The 22,141-nt window shown below is 33.7% G+C and overlaps 1 protein-coding gene across 3 annotated transcripts in view; it reads left to right on the top strand.

Annotated features, from left to right (window-relative positions):
• Positions 1-22,141, top strand: part of sea (mitochondrial citrate transporter scheggia) — a 42,161-nt gene that overhangs the window by 5,820 nt on the left and 14,200 nt on the right. Inside the window, exons 1-3 of one of the 3 annotated variants that reach the window (XM_072526930.1) lie at positions 7,396-7,528; positions 18,038-18,181; positions 21,471-21,678. In XM_072526930.1, the coding sequence (XP_072383031.1) occupies positions 18,064-18,181; positions 21,471-21,678 (326 nt within the window). In that variant the 5' untranslated portion in view covers positions 7,396-7,528; positions 18,038-18,063. Of the gene's footprint in view, positions 1-7,395; positions 7,529-11,721; positions 11,872-18,037; positions 18,182-21,470; positions 21,679-22,141 lie in introns of those variants that run through there. The other 2 variants (XM_072526931.1, XM_072526929.1) reach the window with 2 other exon arrangements.

Below are 22,141 nucleotides of genomic sequence, written 5' to 3'. Positions count from 1 at the left end.
ATTTGCTTAAGTATTTTATGTTTAGTGGTGTAAACAATAATATAATCGTAATGTTATCTTTATATAACTATTCAATATGTAGATACATTCTCACGTTTTAATCAGGTGAGTATACATAGTTACGAGGATCATTTAAATGTGTGTTAAATAAAATTACACAATTTGTTAATTTTTTCTATTATAAAGATAAATGGTATAAATTAATAAATACATAGGCATTAGACACATAGATTGACAATGAAATGGCCGACAGTAAAAATTTACCTTGACGACCCATATAAACAACAATTATAAACAATCTCGAGATGATATTCGACAAGACTATTTCAGGAAACAATTAATGCACCATATCAACGAAACATAATCTTAATTTATTTGTTAACAATATTGAATATACAATTATTATAAGCTATAGTAGTTTGTCCATTCTTTTCTACCAAAGCATGATATTGTGTATTATTGACATGTAGCATTTGGGAACTCGAATTTTGATTTCTTCACCCTACTAGCATCAAAATCTTTATTTTTCGTCTGGATTCATTATATCTGTCCAAAATTGATTACGCCTCAATGAGGATTCACTATATCTGTCCAAAATTGATTACGCCTCAATGACGTTTGTCAAACTGACAACAATAGAATTACCAGACACCTTCGTGACGTATCTGTCATAATTTTGTCGCTGAGAAATCACGGACAGGAAGGAGTTTTGTCAGTAGGAAACGTGGCGTTGCTGTGACGTTTTATCAGTTAAAAATAGTCTAGTGAAATAGTCGACAAAATTCAGCTTGTTCGTCTGACTTTTAGGGGTAAAATCTCTGACGACTGGAGTATACCAGCAGTAGGAGTTGAGATTTGCTGTTCAACGAGATGTTTTTAAAGAACATCAAGCCATTTGAAATGTATACACACAGAAGAATGCTGCATACATAGTTATTATATCATATGCATATCATGGATAGATAAGTTCAGAATACAACAATAATCGAAACTCTATATATATATATATATATATATAATTATATTATTGATTATATATATATATATATATATATATATATATATATATATATATATATATAATTATATTATTGATTACCACGCATATTTTCGATATATACTGACTTGCAAAAAAATCAGAACATACAGAAAGTTGATCTCATGTTGCATGAAAAATTTAATTACAGTTAGGCGACTGTTTCTGGGTGTTCGGATTTTTTTAAAGTCTGGATATATCTAATAATATATATATATATATATATATATATATATATATATATATATATATAATATACAACACAAATTATTTATTACAAAATTACTACAGAAAGTGGAAGTATTTATGGATATATGTATATGGAATGTGTTAAACTTGTGAACTATGAGAAACAGGAAGTATATACTAGTTATATATTCTCGTTTTAAGGCACCGTGAACATTGAAATAATTTTAAATATTCCTTTAAATGAGCTGCCAAGTTGCTACCCAAGGTGTTTTTGTTCTTCTTATGGTGCCCTATCCAATTAGTGGATGTTGGCGACAATTCTGGCATACTACTCTCGGTCTTGTGTGGCTCTAAAGAGTGCATGGGCATCAAGGTTTGTATAATCCCTTATGTTTTTAAGCCATGAGTATTTCTTTCTTCCGAAGCCCCGTTTTCCTTCTATCTTCCCTTCCATAATAAGCTTTACGAACTGGTACTTGGAATTTCGAAATATATGACCCAGATAAGCTGTTTTTCTTCTTTTTATTATTGGCAGCAATTCTCGTTCTCTGCCCATTCGATTTAATACTTCGACGTTCTTGTTTTTGTTAAGATTTATAAATGATCTCAAATAAAAATATTCATTAACTTGTTTTATTGGGGTTTCTAAGAGCAAAGACCGCAAGGAAGAACTCAAAGCATAAACTAATAGAGCAGCAATGATATCTGGATACCTACGTCAAGTTATATTGAGTAACAAGCACATGAGCATAGGAAGTAAAATGAGAATATGTAAGACCTGAATAAGACCAGTAATGACTTATGCGATCGAGAGCAGAGCGGAAACAAGTGTAACCAAGAAGCTCCTAAGGACAACTGAAATGAAAACGCTGAGGTCCATTGCTGGTTACACTTTTAGGGACCCAAAAAGGAATGAGTTTATAAGAGACCAATGCGGCGCCCGGGATATCGTAATGTGGGCTGGACAGAGACGCAGGGAGTGGAGAGACCACATCAGCTAAACGGACGATGAAAAGCTCGTAAAAATTGCGAGGTCTGAAAAACCCAATACATTAAGACCACCAGGGAGACCTCCAAAACGATGGAAGGAGTATTGGACATTGAATTCATAAAAGACATAGATCGAAGTATTTATATCTGAGGATAGTCCGTTCTACTCAGATTCTTTCGTAGTCACACATTTTTGGCTTTGGTATTTCGTTCTTTAAGCCTTAGATTTAGATCAACCTTAGATTTAGAACAGCCTTAGTTTTGATATCAACTATAATATTGCATCCTCAGCTTATCTAAGATTATTCGCAGACACCTTGATTTAATAAAAAGTTTCGTTGCTTAATATAATTGTATTGTAATTGAAATCTAATTGAAACATTTTTATATATTATGTTCTCCATCAAATCTGGATATCTATGACCAATTTTACTAGTTTGTAATGCTTTTACTACAGCCCAAGTGTTATAGACAATCCAATATTTTTTGAACCAGCAACGTTATAAATAGCGGTTTATTTCATATTAATTAGCCTTTCATGGAGTGAACTTGTTCTATTGACTGATATAATTTGATTGATTGTAACACGTACAGACTATTGAGAAAAGGTATTGGGTTTTAATTTTTCATACATAATGATACCGTCACTAAAAAGTAACACTAACTATAAACACGTGCATTAGTTCAGCAGTAATTCAACAATTTATTAATTTAATTTTTATGGTTCAGAAAATTTTTAAGGGGGGAAGAACCTTTTAATCAACATTTTAAATCACCATATACTTATTTAGCCAAATAGATTAAACGTTCTTGTGGAATCTAATTTTGAGTTTTCAAAATTCCATGCATATTCCTCCACTCTTTTCCAGAGGGAACTGTTTCACCAGAAAGGGAGTTATTGTCGGTCGTCAAAGCAGTAGAATACTACCACTCGTTTCTTTATGGCAGAAGATTTTTGATAAGAACCGACCGTTCCGCTTTGCAATGGCTCTTCAATTTCAAGACGCCTGAAAGCCAGATAGCTTAATTGCTGGATAAACTCCAGACATGATTGTGAAATTCGTCACTGAGTGGGAAAAAGTCATGGAAATGCCGATGGCTTCTCGGCAATGATGAGGTGGAGAGCCGTTGTTCGAGGTGTCGGGTTTGTAGAAGCGCACGCGGCGCGTTTCGGCGTTACGGTCACCGGTCTACACTCCTAGTATCCGAGAGAGGTTGAACGAGCAGCGTCTCTCATACACCCTTTCCCCATTAAGGGCGTGGCGTTACAGCACGTACCTACCTTGGGAGATTTAAGAGTGGGAGAGGAGAGCTTCTCGGCGGCTACATGTCTACGTGCGAGGTTGAGCCTCGACCTGCTACTACGGGGATAGTGGAGCCCCGCGATGCTCCTTGTAAAGTGCCATCCTCAAATGGTGTCGGACTCGTAGGGGTTAGTGGCTAGCTAAAGGTCGTATGCCGAAAGACCTGGGTCCCGCCGGTATTTATTGTCAGAGGTACACGAATTTCTTCATGGCCTCTCGAGAAGACCATGCAAAGAGAGGCACCGCAGATTCTGCGAACGCCAAGAAGAACGAGAGGCCCAGATTCTGTAGTTGAAAACCATAGACGACGGAAGTGACGAAGAAGCTCTAGCCAAAGAAAACCTCCAGGCCGAACAGAAGAAAGATCCAGATCTAAAAATAGTCCGTAAGTGGCTGGACAACGGAGCTAGGCCACAGTGGCAGGAGATTGCCAAATATGGGCAAGCAGTGAAGGGCTGTTGGCTTCAGTGGGACTTCTTGGGTCTGTGAGATGACGTCATCATTCGTAAATGGTAGAGTCCAGATGGAACAAGAATAGTGCTCCAAGTTATTCTTCCAAAGTCATGTGTTTAGTACGTGCTTGCAGAACTTTATGATAGCGGCTTCGGGGGCATTTTGGGATCAATAGTACTCTGGCAAGAGTCCGTAAGAGGTATTATTGGGGTAATTGTCGGCAAGATATGAAAGAATGGTGTAAACAATGTTACCTGTTTGCATCCAAGAAGGAACCCAAAACGAGACTTAGCGGAAAACTCCAACAATATATCACCGGGACATCCATGTGAACGAGTGGCTATCGACATTCCGGGACCATTTCCAGTAACAACATCAGGAAACAAGTATTTGATGTTTGCTATGGACTACTTTTCCAAATGGCCAGAAACTACCGAACCAAGAAGCAACTACAGTTGGTAAGGACCTGCTTGAAAATGTGTTTTTCCGACATGGAGTTTCACTTCTGCTTCATTCTGTCCAGGGGCACAACTTCAAATCGGAAGTTTGGAAGACCATTATGGCTTTGCTGGGAATTAAGAAGACCTGATCGACACCGCTTCATCCTCAGTCTTACGGCATGGTAGAAAGACATAACCAGACCATCAACAACTACCTGTCCCTGTTTGTATCTGAAAATCAGAGAGACTGGTCGAGAGATGAAGCTTCCCATCGATCTCCTACATCCCAGCGACCAAGAGACACTCCCCGAGTATGTTAGCGGCCTAAAAGAACGACTGTTTAAAGTCCACGATTTCGCCAGGAATAAGCTGTAACTCACCAGTGACCGGATGAAGGTTAGGTTCAATCAGAAATCCACTTCTGTTAGTTTCAAGGAGGGTGATGCAGTTTGGCTCTACCAACCAACCAGAAGGAAATACCTAAGTCCCAAGTTGCAGCGGCCCTGGGAGGAACCTTATGGGGGCGATATTATGAGTCACATTGCTCTAATTTCGGCCCTGAGGTAACAGTAATTCTAGAAGTCGAATTAACCACTTCGTCAGCGAAGGTCTCGAACTCTCTATCTGCATTTTTCTAGAATCTCGTGTTAAAGTGCTGATTCGGCATTCGTACGTTCGCTGGAACTCTAAAACAGATTCACAAGGAAACTAAATTCCTGTAGCTGGCTGTATACCATGTCTAACCAATTTTTTTTATTAAAATCCTTTATAAAAGGTATATAATTAAAAAACCCAATCGGACTATACCCAATGTCATAAAGACAGTATGTTTTCGGAATCCATATTCCATCATCAGTGTCTAGGTATACATATTTAAAGCCATTAAATATCTGGGTAAAAACCCGTTAAAAGTTTTAGGTTAAAATTAGGTTAACATTATTTTTGATCTTATCCTAAGAGTGTCTCTTGGTCGCTGGGATGTAGGAGATCGATTTTCATGTACAAACAGGGACAGGTAGATGTTGATGGTCCGGTTATGTCTTTCTACCATGCCGTCGGACTGAGGATGAAGCGGTGTCGATCAGGTCTTCTTAATTCCCAGCAAAGTCATAATGGTCTTCCAAACTTCTGATTTGAAGTTGTGCCCCTGGATAGAATGAAGCAGAAGTGAAACTCCATGTCGGAAAAACACATTCTTAAGCAGGTCCTCACCAACTTTAGTTGCTTCTTGGTTCGGTAGTTTCTGGCCATTTGGAAAAATAGTCTATAACAAACATCAAATACTTGTTTCCTGATTTTGTTACTGGAAATGGTCCCGGAAGGTCAACAGCCACTCGTTCCCATGAAGTCCCGGTGATATATTGTTCGAGTTTTCCCCTAAGTCTCGTTTTGGGTCCCTTCTTGGATGCACACAGGTAACATCGTTTGCACCCTTCTTTTACATAGTGCCGACAATTAACTCAATAATACCTCTCAAGAACTCTTGCCAGAGTCCTATTGATCCGAAAATGCCCCCCGGCACATGACCAAAAACGTCCTTACGCATGACCTTGGAAGAACAACTTGGAACACTGTTCTTGTCCCATCTAGACTCTCCCATTTACGAGTGATGACGTCATCTCGCAGACACAAGTAGTCCCACTGAAGCCAATAGCCCTTCACTTCTTCTTCTAGTGCCGTCTCCACTAATGAATGTTGGCTATAATCATTGAAAATTCGTCTCTATCTTCTGTTTTTCTTAAGAGCGTTTATTATCATAATGTAACTAAACTAAACAATGAAGAAAAAAAATTAAAACATGTTTTTTTGCAAAAAACTGGATGTTGCGTAGACGCATTATCGGTCAATGCTGTGTACTATGTGTAGTATTTCTGAAAGCAGCCAATATGAAGGTAAACGTTACATTTTTTGCAGGTGTAAATTGTCTGACTGTGACAAATTTGGCGTGTGAGTACTATTTTGACATATTTGGATTTCACGATTTGTTGATGGAGTTGCTATTTTTTTTCTTGGTCAAATTTCCATTTTTAGTATGCACATATTTTTCATGTGTAGTGTTATAAATTTTCCATGAATTTGCCAGAATATTATCCATGGTATTTGTGAACAAGGGCCACCACCATCTTTTTCCTTTGATATTTATACGATAATTCTCTACTCCGTTATCGTGAAGGTAAACACCTCCCATATATTTGTTGTACTTGGACACAACGTAAGGTTGTGGTACCTCAAGAAACTTTTTTTGTTGTCTATTGTATTTCACACTATAACAACGTTTGAGGTGGATTCACCACGTGCAACTAGCAAAAACGCGCAGAAAGAGTATTTCATTTATGGCGGTAAATACCAACCAAAACATAACATGTTTGCAGATCAGGCCTTAAAAATTTCGTTCTCGCTTATATTACTATTTGACCGGTGATGCGTTTACGCAACACATACATTTGAAGTTGATTAGAAAAAAGTTATTTCTTGTATATACTTATTTATAGGAAACACATCACTCTTAACATCTTGCCGAGTAAATAAAAGCAAAAAAAAAATTATTTTTTATTTTACAGAATAAATTACGTTTATTTGAATTTTATTCGTTTTTTAGTAAATGGTAAACCTTAATTTTTTGAAAACCACTTACATTATCCTCATAAGTGGGTTATGCCAAGTAAAAAAAAATATTATTTAAGGTGTTGCGTAAACGCACCACCGGCACAAAATGGGTTAATAATTGCTTATTAAAAATTAATGTTAATTTTAATTTTTTTAATAATTCTTACCTGACTGTCTTCAAGAATTTCAACATTTATTAAAAATAAATCATAATTCGATAAAATTTGTATCCCAATATTCCATGCCACCTTTTTAAGGGTGACCGCCAACGATCAATAAACGGCGTCTTGTAGTCTATCTAACGATCTGTCGAGTCAGAAATCGATTGATCATATCATTAAAGCAAAGCATGATAATTTATTTCATATAAATTATTTCCAAAGATTAGTTGAGAACCAACTGATAACGACAGTATGATTAAATAATGGTCACTTTATTTTCGACATTCTATTTTCAGTACGTCCGCGTCCTTTCAATATCACGTACCGTGTAAATAGTTCAAAATTTAGGTAAGTTGGTCGTTTCCTTTGTGATTTAGTTCAATTATAATAAATATAAACTTTATAGAACTCACCACTCTAATAAATAATTCAGATTTTACGTATCTTGTTAGGATTTGACCTCTACCGACTGACATGTTAAAATATGAAAATGTCGAGTGTTTACTATATTAACAATTTTTTATGTTTCACCAAATTATAATTCTATTACATACTTAATAAGAACCCTTGACAAAACATATTTTTTGTTGAATACAATCTTAACATATTTTAACCTTGCTTAACCTTTATGTAAGAATGTAAAATTTTTTCAACTTAACAAATAGTCATTCATATATCGCTCACTTGGAAGAAAAGTGACACACAATACAAGATAAAAAGAGTGCAAATTTTATAAGAGAGGTTTTAATTTTTATATTATTTGCAAATTGTTATTACAACTACAATAATTTAATTTTTAAAACTGTTACAGTATCACCTTCTTAGGCGAGGAGGTTATATTATATCACCTTCTTGATATAATATAATTAATTTTGACAAAAAGAAAAGCGTTTTTCACCTTGCTTGCACAAATTCTCCCTGGTTATGCATATTTTGCTTATTATTTTAGTCCAGTCATTAGAGATTTGATCTCTAAAACGAGACGAACAAGCTGAATTTTTGACAACAACGTTTGAAACGACAGGCGATTTTGTATGTCAGTACGCGCGCGAAATAAATTTTTTAAATAAAGTCGTTATCAACTCGACGGTATAAATTCGATATCTTTTGATTAGAGTGGCTTATCGACAAAAATCAAAATGCGTTTTAAAGGCGACGAGTGCAGCTTTCATATACAATTTTTGAATTTTGTGGCAAAAACAGTTTCTTTGCGGAAAATCAGTTTCTATAAAATTGTTAAAGAAATAAACGTTGCGTGATTTTTACCATTTTTTAGGATTTACGATAAGATCAATAAAATGTATCACTTTCACTAATCGGTCGCTATGGCAATTTCAATTGTTAGAGCCTAAGTTGTAAAACCTGTAACATGAAATTTCGATTTGGAGTTTTGGCTGAAACTTTCAAATTAAAAACGATCTCATCTCACGGGAAATGCTTGAAAACGCAGATGTGCAATCAAAAAGAAGCAGTTTAAGCAGTTTAGATCGGTTGTAATGTGAAAATTTAAATTCAGCGTTTCTTATGCATACTTCAAATGCCTCATATTTCTTGCTAAAACTCAAAATCGAAATTTCATGCTATACATAGGTTTTGAAGAGTTGACTCTAAAAATAGAAATTCCATAGTAACTGATCAATGGAAGTGATAAATTTTATTGGTCTCATGAGAATCATAAAAAATGGCAAAAATCGTGCAATGTTTATTTATTTAACAGCTTATGAAACTGACTGCATTGCGACAGAATGCAAAAATTGCATAAAAAAGCTGGACTCTTCACTTTTAAAACGCATTTTAATTTTTGTCGATAGAATAGTCTGATCTAAAGATATCGAATTTTTAGCGTCGAATTGATACAATTTTTATTTAAAACATTGATTTCGCGCGTAACTAACATTTAAAATCGCTGGTCGCTTCAAGCGTTGTTTGTAAGAGAACGGTTTATTCTACAGAAAAATTGCTAATAAACATTTTGGTTCAAAATTATCTCAGTTACATTTCTTGTTTAAAATATTTTTTTCTACGGCGCGGCGTACAGGCAAACACCTTTTTTGCGTCTTTTTTGGGGCTCCAAAATTATCATTCTCAGCAAAATTCAGCTTGTTCATGTTATTTTTAGACGTTCAGTGGCATTTTGGTTTCTTGTGACTGGAGTATTAAGAAAATTTTGATTATTAATATGAAAGAAAACATCATATTAATAAATATTATTTTTACTACAGATTCTTGTAGAAGTTAGAATAGGTTTTTGAACGTGAGTTTTCTACGATAATTTCAAGAGTCCGAGTTTTTGTTCTTTTCACTGATAGTTGGTTTTTGAATATAGACACGCCTTAAGTTAACTACAGAAGAATCTCTGCCATCTACTTTTCGATTCGGTCTTTTGTATGTAATTGTTTTGAAACTTTTTCATCAAACCCAGCTTTGTAGAATATTTCAAATGGAAATCCTTTATCTACTTTCAAAATTCTTATATCACTAATTTGTATGTTCTTATGTTTGTCATTTTTTAAAATATTAACATTTAGCCTGTGTCGTAAGCCTTTTAAATCAATGATGTCTTCTTCGTGACTCAGTTCCGTAAATTTATATGGCTCTCCCATTCTTTTAGATGATCGTATAAAGGCAAAATATTGATCAGGTGCTTATATTGATTCCGACTGTTTATTTTTTGTCATACATTGTTCAATGACAGAATGACAAGATATATTTTCATTCTGCGTGTATGTACGTATCAAAAATTTATGGGTGATAGATGAAATGTTGTAATACATTACAGCATACAAAAAATAACACAAAAAAAATACAAAAAAAAATAGAAAATAAAAGTTAAAAAAAAACATGCTCACACTGCTCACACTTAACTTTTACACTACTAATACTTTAAGCATTGTTATTGTGAAGAAGGATGAGTTTTCTTTATATTTCTGTAAAGTTTTTTTCTTTTTTTTGTTTATTTTTTTTTTAAATTATTATAGTTGGAGAAAAAATCGTCTGGCTAATTGGTCTTTACCAAAGCCATCTAATTAATTAAAAAAAAAATTACAGCATGAATATACATTGCAATGAGGAAAAGGTTCTTCTGCTGTCTTCAACAATTGTCACTGTAGAATACTATATCCAAGGAATTATCTTTGTCCGATATGCTACATATAGTTTGCACTGATCCTTCTTCGGGGCAAAAATTATATATGTATTATTTATTATTATATTACTCATGATTAAAAATCGATGATACATGAAGTACTTTCCAAAAGGTTTGCCTGTTCTGACATTACACTCCTTCGTCTCTATGTAATTCTGCAAGACTCTTCGAACCATCAATGATTTGTCCTGTTGTGTGAGACCGAGTATAATGAGACTCAATTCTCGGGATAGAGTCGATATGATGTCGAATGTTATTTTATATCCATATGTACAGTGGGTACAGCGTTTCCCCCTCTTGTCTTCAACTGATCAAATTACCAGTAAAAAAGTTTGTTTTTTCAAAACGCTTAGAATTGGTCTATCATTTATATCCAATGTAGCCTGGAAAAATAATTTACATTCATATCTGCTCACCATTAATCAAAAAATAGAAAGCGTTATTTGGTTACCGTTTCCTTTGCTGTTCCGATATTTTGGTAGTTCACTTTAATTTATACCTTTTGTCGCAGGGCTTCTTGAGACATCTCATCTCATAAAGCTTTCCGGATTTTGATGACGACCTAAAAGCTTCATCGGTGTTCCTCAATTTCTTGTTGACATGGTTGATTCCTTTTTTCTATTTTACCCTTACTGCATTAAGTATTCTGTCTCATTACCTTGGCCCTCGATAGTGATCACGATCACTACATATTTTATTTCCTTTTAGACAAGCATAGTTTGTGCAGAATTAGTCAGTAAATAATAGTATAAATAACATACATAATGCGTAGAAAATACACAATACATAAACACATACTTTATACATAAAGACAACATTATCAGCGTTTGATATCATCCTGAGGGTACAAGTATTACCCTCAGAGTTGTCAATTAAAAGCATGGCTTCTACCTCCAAGATCGAGGCCAACTAAGTCGACCATCAATTTTTGGAAAAAAATAACCGCCAAACCTCTTGGTTATAAAAACATCAAACTATTTTTAAATAATCATCTTTTTTTTTTTAACGAGTTCCGGACTGGAAATTGAAACGCCAAATAACAATAAATAGTTATAAAATGTAATTTTTATTAAACTTAATTGTGGCTTAATCCCATATAAACATCAACACACCAACTATACGTACTTAATTTGACTCAGATGTTATACCTACTGTAAATAAAAAAAATCTTTTCATTGTTTTATTTTTATAACAATTGAATTTTCCCAATGTTTGGTGGTATTATTCATCAACAATATGAACTTAAATATCTTGTTTCCGCGTTAGTTTTATTGAGCAGTGTATTTTCTATGTAACCTTTGAAGTCTACTTTTACAAATTTTTATGTGTAAATACGGTATTTATTAAGTTAACAAAGGTAATAGTAATCTAATCGGAATAAACTTGTTCCATGTGACCGTGAAATATGTATAGTAGGAAATATCTTTTTACAGACTAGTTTGCGTCAGGGTTTTTAAACAGAATTTAATGTCTAGATTTTTTCTGATTGTTATGAACAATGAAGTAAATGTTTAGTGTGTGGATTTAAAACTTCCATTATCTTAAGGCAAGTACAAGAACCAGTGTGTTTTAATTGATTTGTATCTATATTTCCTATTTGACATATTTTTTATATTACCTAATATGAAATAAAATAGATTATATTAAATAATATGAAAATATTCCTGTAAATTTTATTAATCTTTCATATAGATGTATTCAAAATCAGTGCTAAAGGGATTAAAAAAACAATTCTCTTTCTGTTTTGCACTTTTCTTTGATAAATTACCATTCTTCTCTTTAAAGTTTATTTTTAACCCATATTTTTCTGGACTTTTCTTCTCTTCTTAACTTTTAACTGGAAATACCATGAAATTTTTTCATATAAATTATTTATGGTGAAAATAATGAGAATTTCACATCATTTTAGTTTTTCAAGCAACCAATTTAATATTACCCAGCCTGAGAGTCTTGAACACTCCTTAAAATGACGTTCGGGGGTTACATTTCATTGGAGCGGAGTGTATTAATTCGTGTAAGAACAAGAATTATTCCACCGCGCTACAATACTTCAGACCATTCTTTTACCCTCTATAACACTCTGATGCACTATAGGGGCACACTTATCAGCCACATGCTCTGCAGGCGGAAGTTCTGGGTACAAATCTGCAACGTCCCCCATCTATAATATAATATAATCCATATAATATATATATATATATATGTATATATATATATATATATATGTATATATATATATATATACATATATATATATATATATATATATATATATATATATATATATATATATATATATATATAGAATATGAATAGCCTGAATTTGAATCGGCTAGGGAATCATATTGGAGTTCTATTACCCAGAACTCCCGCACATCAGATTGCTATAGGGGTAAAAGGGATGGTCTGGAGCATTGGAGCGCGCTGGAGTGGCTCCTGTTTATACACGTAGAAAAGGAACATTTTAACTTGGAAAATGATTACTACAGGAGCAATGTACATTTAGCGTACCTATGTAGTTTTTACGAAAATATGAGTTGCTAGACCATTGATTTAACTCTCGATTTACCCTGCTTGGGACCGGCTACAGCTCAGTGAGCTACTCAATCCACCCAATGGACTACAGGCGGAATTAAATAATACTAAATACTATATAAATACTATAGTATATAATACTATAGTATAGTATTATAGCATTATACAGGTGTTTAATTAAAAATGTCAAATCTCTGAGTTGTAGATTCTAGACCTTAAAATGTGGTGATTCTGCCCAACTTGACTTTACAAATATTGCCAGTTTCCGAGATACCGTATGTTCAAAGTTTAAATATGAATTTTAGTTTTCCCAATAATTTTGTATGGTTTTACAATTACTATTATTGTCAAATTTACGTTTTTTGGCACGAGGATTGCTAGTTTAGCATTGCTAATAGAGGGCGCTAATTGTACTTGGTTGTGTTTAGTAAATCAAAGCTAATTTTTTTTTCAGGTGAACTAGAGGTAAAATAATAGAAAAATATGATTACGTGTTAAATTCTGTCAAAAATTTACTCTTGATAGAGTAATGCAATCTGTTTTCGCGTGATTTGCTTCTAAAAAGTCCAATACATTTTAATTTTACAATAAAAATTCTCATGCCAAAAAACGTAAAATTGCCAATTTTTAAATAGAAATTGTGAAAATATAAAAAATTATTGCTACTATTTCACTAAATTTCACTAAAATTTCACAAAATATACTATTCAAACAATATAACGACCTTCCGGGGGTATTTGTATAAAACCTAATGAAGAAACCTAACGTCATGATTCTTTTGGATGGAGTTTCTTATAACTTGTTATTTAATCCCTGATTATCTGCCATTCATTTTTTTTTTCAGCAAATTATTATTAACATGTTTAAGGTAAATATACAGCAAATCTAATTTTAACTGTCTGGATATTACATTCACGTGTATTAAGTAAAATTGCCACTTTGATTATACTTTACATTACACCATTATCGGTATATTTACAATAATGATTACAGCATTAATGCATATCGTGATAATCCCAGTTTACTATAGGATATACAAACAATGAATTTTATATCTCGAAAGGTTATTAATATCCTTTTTAATTTAGCTTTTTAATTTGTTATCTAAATAAATAAAGAGGGTCACATTGAAGTACATACATTTTTTGACGATATTAACGTGTTCAGTAGGTCATGCTTTGTTATATAATATTTTGTGTTTTTTATTTACTTTAATACAATTTCAATTTCATAATCAAATTTACCATTATGAATACATTAAAAATGTCTATATTACAAATAAAAAAAAAGGAACACTAAGTTTTTTTTTTCATAAATACATCAATTTTAATCGGATTTGAAAAAGTGATCTATCCTTTTAATGTCTGATTAATCAGTAATTAATTCATCTTAGGTGCAGTGTAATATGATTTCTCAATTATGAAATAATCAAACAAAAGTTAAGAAGTGCATAGATTGAATGGAAATTTTTAACATAAAAGTCAATAAAGAACAAAAAATGTAAAAACAATGTGTTTAATAATCTTTGTTTCCTCGAGGAGCATTAATTACAGCTTCACATTGCCTTGTCATGCTTACAATTAAATTATCAATTTCGTTTTGAGGCAATAGGATACATTCTTGTATATGATCTTGAAGACCTTGCCTAGTATGAACATTGTGCAGATGGGGAGTAATCCATCTCTGAAGCATATCCCATACATGCTCGATGTTATTAAGCTCTGGCGATTCTGCTGGACAAGGTAAAATTGTAATATCCTTATTACGAAACCAATCTCTTAATGTGGCTGCAGTATGTGGCCTTGCAATATTCTACATATGATGCAAATCAGGACGTGCAGCAATGGTAAATGTATGAACAACAGGTTCTAAGATACGACAAGCATATTGATATTGACTCAAAGTGCCTTACACAAAAACGTGAACAGTTCGAGGATGAAAAATTATTCCAGTCTACATCGTAACTCGTAGATCACTATATGGACGAATACCCTGTACATGCCTGAGTCTCTCTTATCGATCAGGTCCTCTTCAAACTCTCACTCTTCTTAAATTAGGGTAGTGGCAAAACCTAGCTTCATCTGTTAGTAACACAGAACTTCATTCTTGTTAGCCCAAATGCACATGTTGTGTCCACCTTAATCTGAGCAAACGAGTTCCATGACGTAACCTGGGAACCCCCAATAGACGTCTGGCGTGCAGGCTAGCTTCATGTTGTCTATTCCCCAAAGTTTTAACATACAGTAATGTGGATATTTTCTAAGGCACCACAGAGTTCACCTGCAGTTATATGCAAATTTCGAGGAGCCAATCCTACCACATACCGATCCTGTCGAAGAGTAGTTGCATGTTGATGACCTATGTCTTTCAGCGACATTACCAAATTGTTTGTATCGACGACACAATCGCGAAATCACGCTCTGAGATACGTCAAAATTACGCGTAACATCAGCTTGTGAAGGCCAAGCCTCAATCATATTCACAGCACTTACCGTTTGAATATGTGTTAAATGCCCACGCTTCATCACTATCTTTGCATTTAATGTCTTGTTTTAGTAAAATTTTTAAGCAAATACAGACTATCTTTAAAATTTGAAGCACTTTTTTTTACAATTTTAAGCAATTAATTTTACTAATTTGAGGCGTTGCGCTGTCACATTCGCCTCAATAAAACAGTGCAATTGACGATCAATTTTCATGTTATATTTTGATCGGTAGAGAACAAGTTTTCAAATCGACGGGTATTTATTAACAAAAAAATGATCAAGTTTTTATTGAAAAAAGTGGAATAATAGTGTTGTTCCTTATACTTTTTTGATGTTTGTACTTAAAATAACATTAAACTATTACTAGATTATGCGACAAAAAAAGGAAATCAGTTAGAATGTGAAAACTACCGTGGAATCACGCTGCTGAATGCAGCATACAAAATAATGTCCAACGTCATTTATAAAAGACTTAGACCACACGCTGAAAAAATAGTTGGCAAATAGCAAAGTGGCTTCTGTAGACAGAAGTCAACAATAGACCAGATATTTGTTCTGCGACAGATCCTCGAAAAAACAAGTGAATATAACATCGACACACATTATCCCTTCATAGACTTTAAAAGCGCATATGACAATATAGACCGAGAATTCTTAATAAAAGCAATGAAAGATTTTAATATACCAACACAACTAATAGAACTGATAAAAGAATCTCTAAAACTAGAAAGTAGAATCCGGATACAAAATGAATTAACGGAAACAATAGATGTGAAAAATACAACATAGAGGGGGTAAAAAACTTTATATACTTGGGATCCCTAGTCATGTCCGATAAGTAGAAGTTTAGTCTTAATCTTTAGTCTTTTGCTCATATTCATCACTTCGATGGATATGACCAAACAACTTTAAAATTCTAGAGTAAACAGCACTACAGAGACAATGAGCTTGGGTTTAATTTCATCTAGAACCGATAAATTCATACAGCCAACCGACCATTGAATTTGAAGCAGTCGTCTCCATGTCCACATTTCAAAAACCTCTATACGTCGTCTATCTGATTCTTTGATTGCCCATGTCTGGCATGCATAGTAAAATATGGAAAATATTAGAGTTGAAACTAGTCTCTTCTTGTTTGTCATAGTAATGTGGCGATCACGTTAGAAGGACGGCGGAGACGATTTGCTTAGAGGCATCTGACAATGTAAACAAAAATTATTTTGCATATTTTGAGACGCAGTTCTAAAAGCGTCAAATAGGAACTTTAAAAAGAATGACGATTTACTTATGGCAATTTGGACTGTGTAAATAAACATTTACAGTTTATTTACTTCCGTTTGAAGATTCTTAGATGCAATTCAAATTTTTATAAATAACTCTCTTTCAAATTTCTAAGTATAAAGGTGGGTACACATATGCTCCGAATGCCGTCTCGAACCCCGTCGCGTTCTCAAGTGGGGACGGAGTCATGCAACCGCGTACCGTACCTCGACGCGTCAACAACGTACATCGAAGCGATCCATCGGTAGTCGGTAAAATGCCTTCGCATCAAAAGAAATTTGAGCGCGACAATGTACACCGCGAATTCATGTTTGGACTAGCTTGCGAATCTTTTATCGAATCTCCAGTCATTCAAAATAGTCAGTCTGTTATTTTGAAGGTTGAAGGTGTTTTTAAAGTTAAGTGCATCAAGATGGAATGGACGGAAGAGAATATTTTACTCTTAATAAAAAATTATCGGGAAAAAGAGATATTATGGGATACAAATAATCCCAGATACTACAATAAAATAAAAAAAAAAACGATGCATGGGAAGAGATTGCTTCTAAAATGCAAATTACAGTGGATGAGTGTAAAAAAAATTACCAATCTTCTATCTGGATTACGGAGAGAAAATCTTGCATCTTGCACATGCAAATTCAACTCAATTACTGCTGGAACGCTAAAATGTTTGGTACAAAGTACGGAGCGGTGTTCGGTTCGTTACTTATTTCAATGCCCCATGGAACAACGTCGCGAACTTCTGTTGATCGCGTCGCTGTACGCGACGGGGTTCGAGACGGTATTCGGAGCATATGTGTACCCACCTTAAGACCCCCAATTCAAAGTTTATACAGGGTGGAAAACAAAAATGCTGCAATACTGTTGGTCTTGAACCATAATATAGATTTATATTTTTATATTTATTGATTTATAAAGCTTCTATGAGAGTTTAGTAGTTTGGTTAAGAAACTGGTTATTTTACGTAGAATCTGTTCTACTTATTTCTGTTCTATGTATTGTACTTCACTCATTAGATTTGTTAGTGTAAATTGGAACCGTTTGCTTACTTTTTTTACATTTTAGAAATGACAATTACGTTTCTCTTTTAAGAAGGAACACGACAATGGTATTATTTTGTCCATTAATTTATCAGAGTCTAAAGATTTTCCTATTTTTCCGTTAGTTACTTACTTCTTTACACTTCTTTGTATATTTTGTCCGGATTTATCGCTTTCCCGGAATTTTCCAGAGTGCATGCATATTTTAAATCACATGCAGTTGCTTTATTGTTGTGGTGGTTTACGTTTATGGATTTCTGATACCATTGTAGTAATCTGATATTTTTTGTTTAGGAATAAGTATGTATAAGACAAAGTCGTTTACAATATAATATAGAAGAATATTCTTTATTAACCAGGATTATTTTAGGTAAATTGTAAAGTATTAAATTCAACATGAGTCCATCAACTCCCACAACATTTACATATCCCTTCAAGAGGCCGTGGCTAAAGGACTATGGTGCAGCTGCTCCTGTTGGAGGCGGAAGTATTGGTCTTAAAGGAATCATAGCAGGTAATAATTTTCATCTAATCAATTGCTAATATTCTGTATAACGATGGAAAGTTGCAGCTGGCACTTATAGTACCATGATAATAACTTTATTAAATACAGTTAATAAATTATGTCAGTTCAATTTCACAATAAGAGTGTGTAGAAACATGGTCCATTACTTAATTTTGGAAGAATATTCCAAAATATTATTCATTTATTACAATATTAAATAAAAATCTATAACGTGTTACATATATTATAAGGTCCCAAACTCACAGAATTGGTAAATATATATTATAACAGTAGAATAGGATTGTTTAAGATTGTATGGTACCCAAACATAGGCCTAAACTACCTTTCCAGGCGCACATTTACCTACGAGAAGAATGGGACACAGGAAACACACAACCCAGGTGGCAGAGTTACACGTGATACACAGACTAGACTAAAACTGCAGAAGAGTGGGTGTAGGAATCTGCAGCAGTGGTGGAAATTGTAACGAGTCCGTTACTTAAATAATCGTTTACCTTTTTTTGTGACTGGAATCTTTTAATTTAATTCTAAATTAAATTCATATTGAAATATTCTTAAACTAAATATTTAAATAACTCCCAGTAAATCTTATTTTCTAAGGTTGGCATTAAACCGCGCCACCAGTGGTAAGATTCTGAAAGTACATCCATCCGACGACTTGTAGAACCTTAATAGGGTTACTTATCAACTGGATGTGATCGAAGAAAGATCGTTTCGATCAGAATAGTAGCGGCTGGGAAGTGCCATTTTTCCCGAATTGAGTTTAAGTTTATTTTATTGTCAAGAGCTGTTCATTTTAGAAGAAATCATTTGAGTTATTTTGTTGTTTGTACGAAGATACTTTCAGTTGGGTCACCCTAGCTGGTAAGATGAAATTACAAATAAATTATAAGGAAAAATCCTTCATATCATCCGCCATTGTTAGTAAAATTCAGATCTATTTTAATTTCTTCTTTGATAGGTATTTCATATATTTTATACATGTCATATTTCACCTTATTTCATTAAGGAAAATGTTTTATACCTAAATAAATTATAAGTATTAGATTCTATATCTATCTCAAATTTTTATTTCCTTTCAAGAGTGAAAGCAAACAATTATTTATTTCAATTTCATACCGTTTAAACCGGCTAATATTTCTTTTTTTTTTCTATTCTATAATATATAAAGATCATGCTTTCCGTTAAAACTATCTATTTAATATATCCATACATTATAAAAACATTGTCACACCATTCGTAGGTCACTATTTACCGAAAACTATTAAGGTTTTTATTTCAATTTAAGGTCACTTGTTGACATTTCTTGTATCGCCTTTCAAGGTTGATAAACCTTGTGTTTTTCCTTACCTTTTGTACGTACAAAGAACATGAAGTAACACAATTGTTCCTTTTTAGCCTACTCCCAGAATCCAGTTGCAAGTCAGGGGAAGAAATCTTTTTTTCAGAAGAAAAGTTTTTTTGGGTTGTACTTACTAAGGACAAGGGGAAGAAGTTTTAAGTTCACTGGTTTTTATTGGAAATTTAAGAAGAATTTTAAGTTGACTTATTTGTCTAAGAGTACCTGATACAGGGAATCCAGGTTTGGTGTACCTTTTACCACCTGAGTCTAGTTCTCCACCGGATCATCTTCAAGGGCAACCTACGGAAACTGGCAGGAAGAACTTACTTTTATTTTTGTTTCTCATTCAATTATTTTAAATAACTTTTGCTACGTCATCTTCAAGGTTTTAACTTTTGGTTCCACTTTTAATTTAAATATATATCCTTAATAATAAATACCTTCAATTTTCTTAAAACATTAATCATTGTAACTTAATTTAATTATTTATTGTCTACCAAGAGATGAGGTTATAACTCTCCCTTGAATTTCTCTTTGTTAGGTTATCGTGTGCACACATCCAGAGAGTTTTCACTTGAAAACCTAAACAATTCCTAAACGAAAACTAAACTATTAGTGAGTAGTATATAATTATATTTATTATTTATACATTATTATTGGGTATAACTTTTGTCACGATTTGAAATTAAGGGGTATATCAGGGGTAAATTGTTTTATAATTATATTCAGGGATTTTACTGTAAATATAGCTAACTTAACTGTACATAAGAGGTGGTGGGTAGTATATAAGCATTTAAAATAGTCTGTACCTAAGTTTGGTAATTATTAAAGTTGTGGTTAAAATTTAATATTTCAATTAGTACCTATCTTTCATATTTCAGCAATACAAGATATCTCGGAAGAAAACATTTAACTTCCTGGCGCCCAAGCATTCATTAGAGCAACTTTTATCTTTCATCTGTTTATTTCTTGGTGGTTTTCTTGTCATTAGTTCTTATATCTTACTGTCTCTGTAGGGCATGCAAATTGGCCGAATCCTTCTTTGAGTGTCAAGTGGTCATTCTCCTGCATAGTCGCTAGCAAACACTTAATTCTGCTATATTTTAAAATTCATATTTACCCTTTATTTATTTCTTTTACATAATTTATTTCTATCTAACCCCTTCCATCTTCCGTTATTCCACATATTAGTTTGTTGGTGTATCAAGGTACATTTTGGAGTTTACCCTTTTGCTACACTGGATAGAGTCACCCAGACTCCTTAGCACATTTTTATTACAAAATGTAAACATTTCTATTTCATTAGAATAATATACTTTTGTATTCCAGCAAAAGATTGTGTGTGGGAATGCAAAGAAAACTCGATAGACAAACGGAACATAACAGTGTGGCACTGGTATGGGTTTTAGATCAGCTGCAAAATAGTTCGGTCCAAAGCCGACGTTATGAGTGCCAAAAAGCACTGTCCACGACTGTTATGTTCCGTTTGAAGGCCTCCAAAACATTGCAAAATATATATTGGACTCACATGCGGTAATAAGGCTGAAATACTGCAGAAAACAAGTAAAAATCAGCTCTGAATCATAACAGGCTGCCTTACTGAAAATCCTCCAGTCAGGGGACACCTGCATTCAATCAGGTTGTTTTATGGAGGCTTAAGCTGCAGACTCTGTAGCAGGGAACTTAAAACAGCCAACCATATTTTTCATGAATGCGAGGTACGAGACTGAAGTCGGCACACTTTTTTGAGACTACCAAGTGACTTAAAAAACATATTTTACCCATTCACTATACCTGTATAAGTTGGTACACAAACAAAAGTGGTATCGGAAATCGTTCTTTATGTATTAGAAAATACAGTTTTCTTCGATATAGAAATAATAAACAATAACAATAACAACACTTGTTTTTTAATGTTGTCTGGTTTCTTTTTAGGGGGTATAACTGGTGGTATCGAAATTTGTATCACATTTCCGACTGAATATGTAAAAACGCAGCTCCAATTAGACGAAAAAGGAGATAAGAAGAAATACAATGGTATCGCAGACTGTGTAAAGAAAACTGTTAAAAGTCATGGATTCTTCGGTCTCTACAGAGGTCTTAGTGTATTACTGTATGGTTCGATCCCAAAAAGTGCTGTAAGGTGAGTTTAGATTTTTATTTTTATTCCAACTTAATTGCTCTTGTAAATGCAATTTAAATTAATTTCAATTTTTACATATTGTAAAAACTTAAGATTAGAAAATGATATTCTTCTTCTTCTAATGGCGCTACAACCCTTTGTGAGTCTTGGCCTGCTTAACAATATTCTTCCATTCTGCCCTGTCGGATACTTTTCTTCGCCACTGCCTGATGTTCATGGTTTTAAGATCCCTCTCTACGTCGTCTATCCATCTTTTACGGGGCCTTCCTCTTGTTCTGTTTCCTTGGGGCTTCCATCTCTGGACTATTTTTACAGCTCGATTATCTGGCATTCTTTCTAGGTGACCAAGCCAGTTTAGTCTTTGTGACTTTACAAATCTGACAATATCTGCGCTCTGCATTAGTTCATCCAGCTCGTGGTTCATTTGAATTCTCCACAAACCATCGCTGCATTGGGTTGGTCC

The sequence above is a fragment of the Diabrotica undecimpunctata genome, chromosome 3, assembly GCF_040954645.1.
Source record: "Diabrotica undecimpunctata isolate CICGRU chromosome 3, icDiaUnde3, whole genome shotgun sequence".
In the NCBI taxonomy this organism is placed as follows: Eukaryota; Metazoa; Arthropoda; class Insecta; order Coleoptera; family Chrysomelidae; genus Diabrotica; species Diabrotica undecimpunctata.
This window is presented reverse-complemented; position numbering and strand designations above follow the sequence as displayed.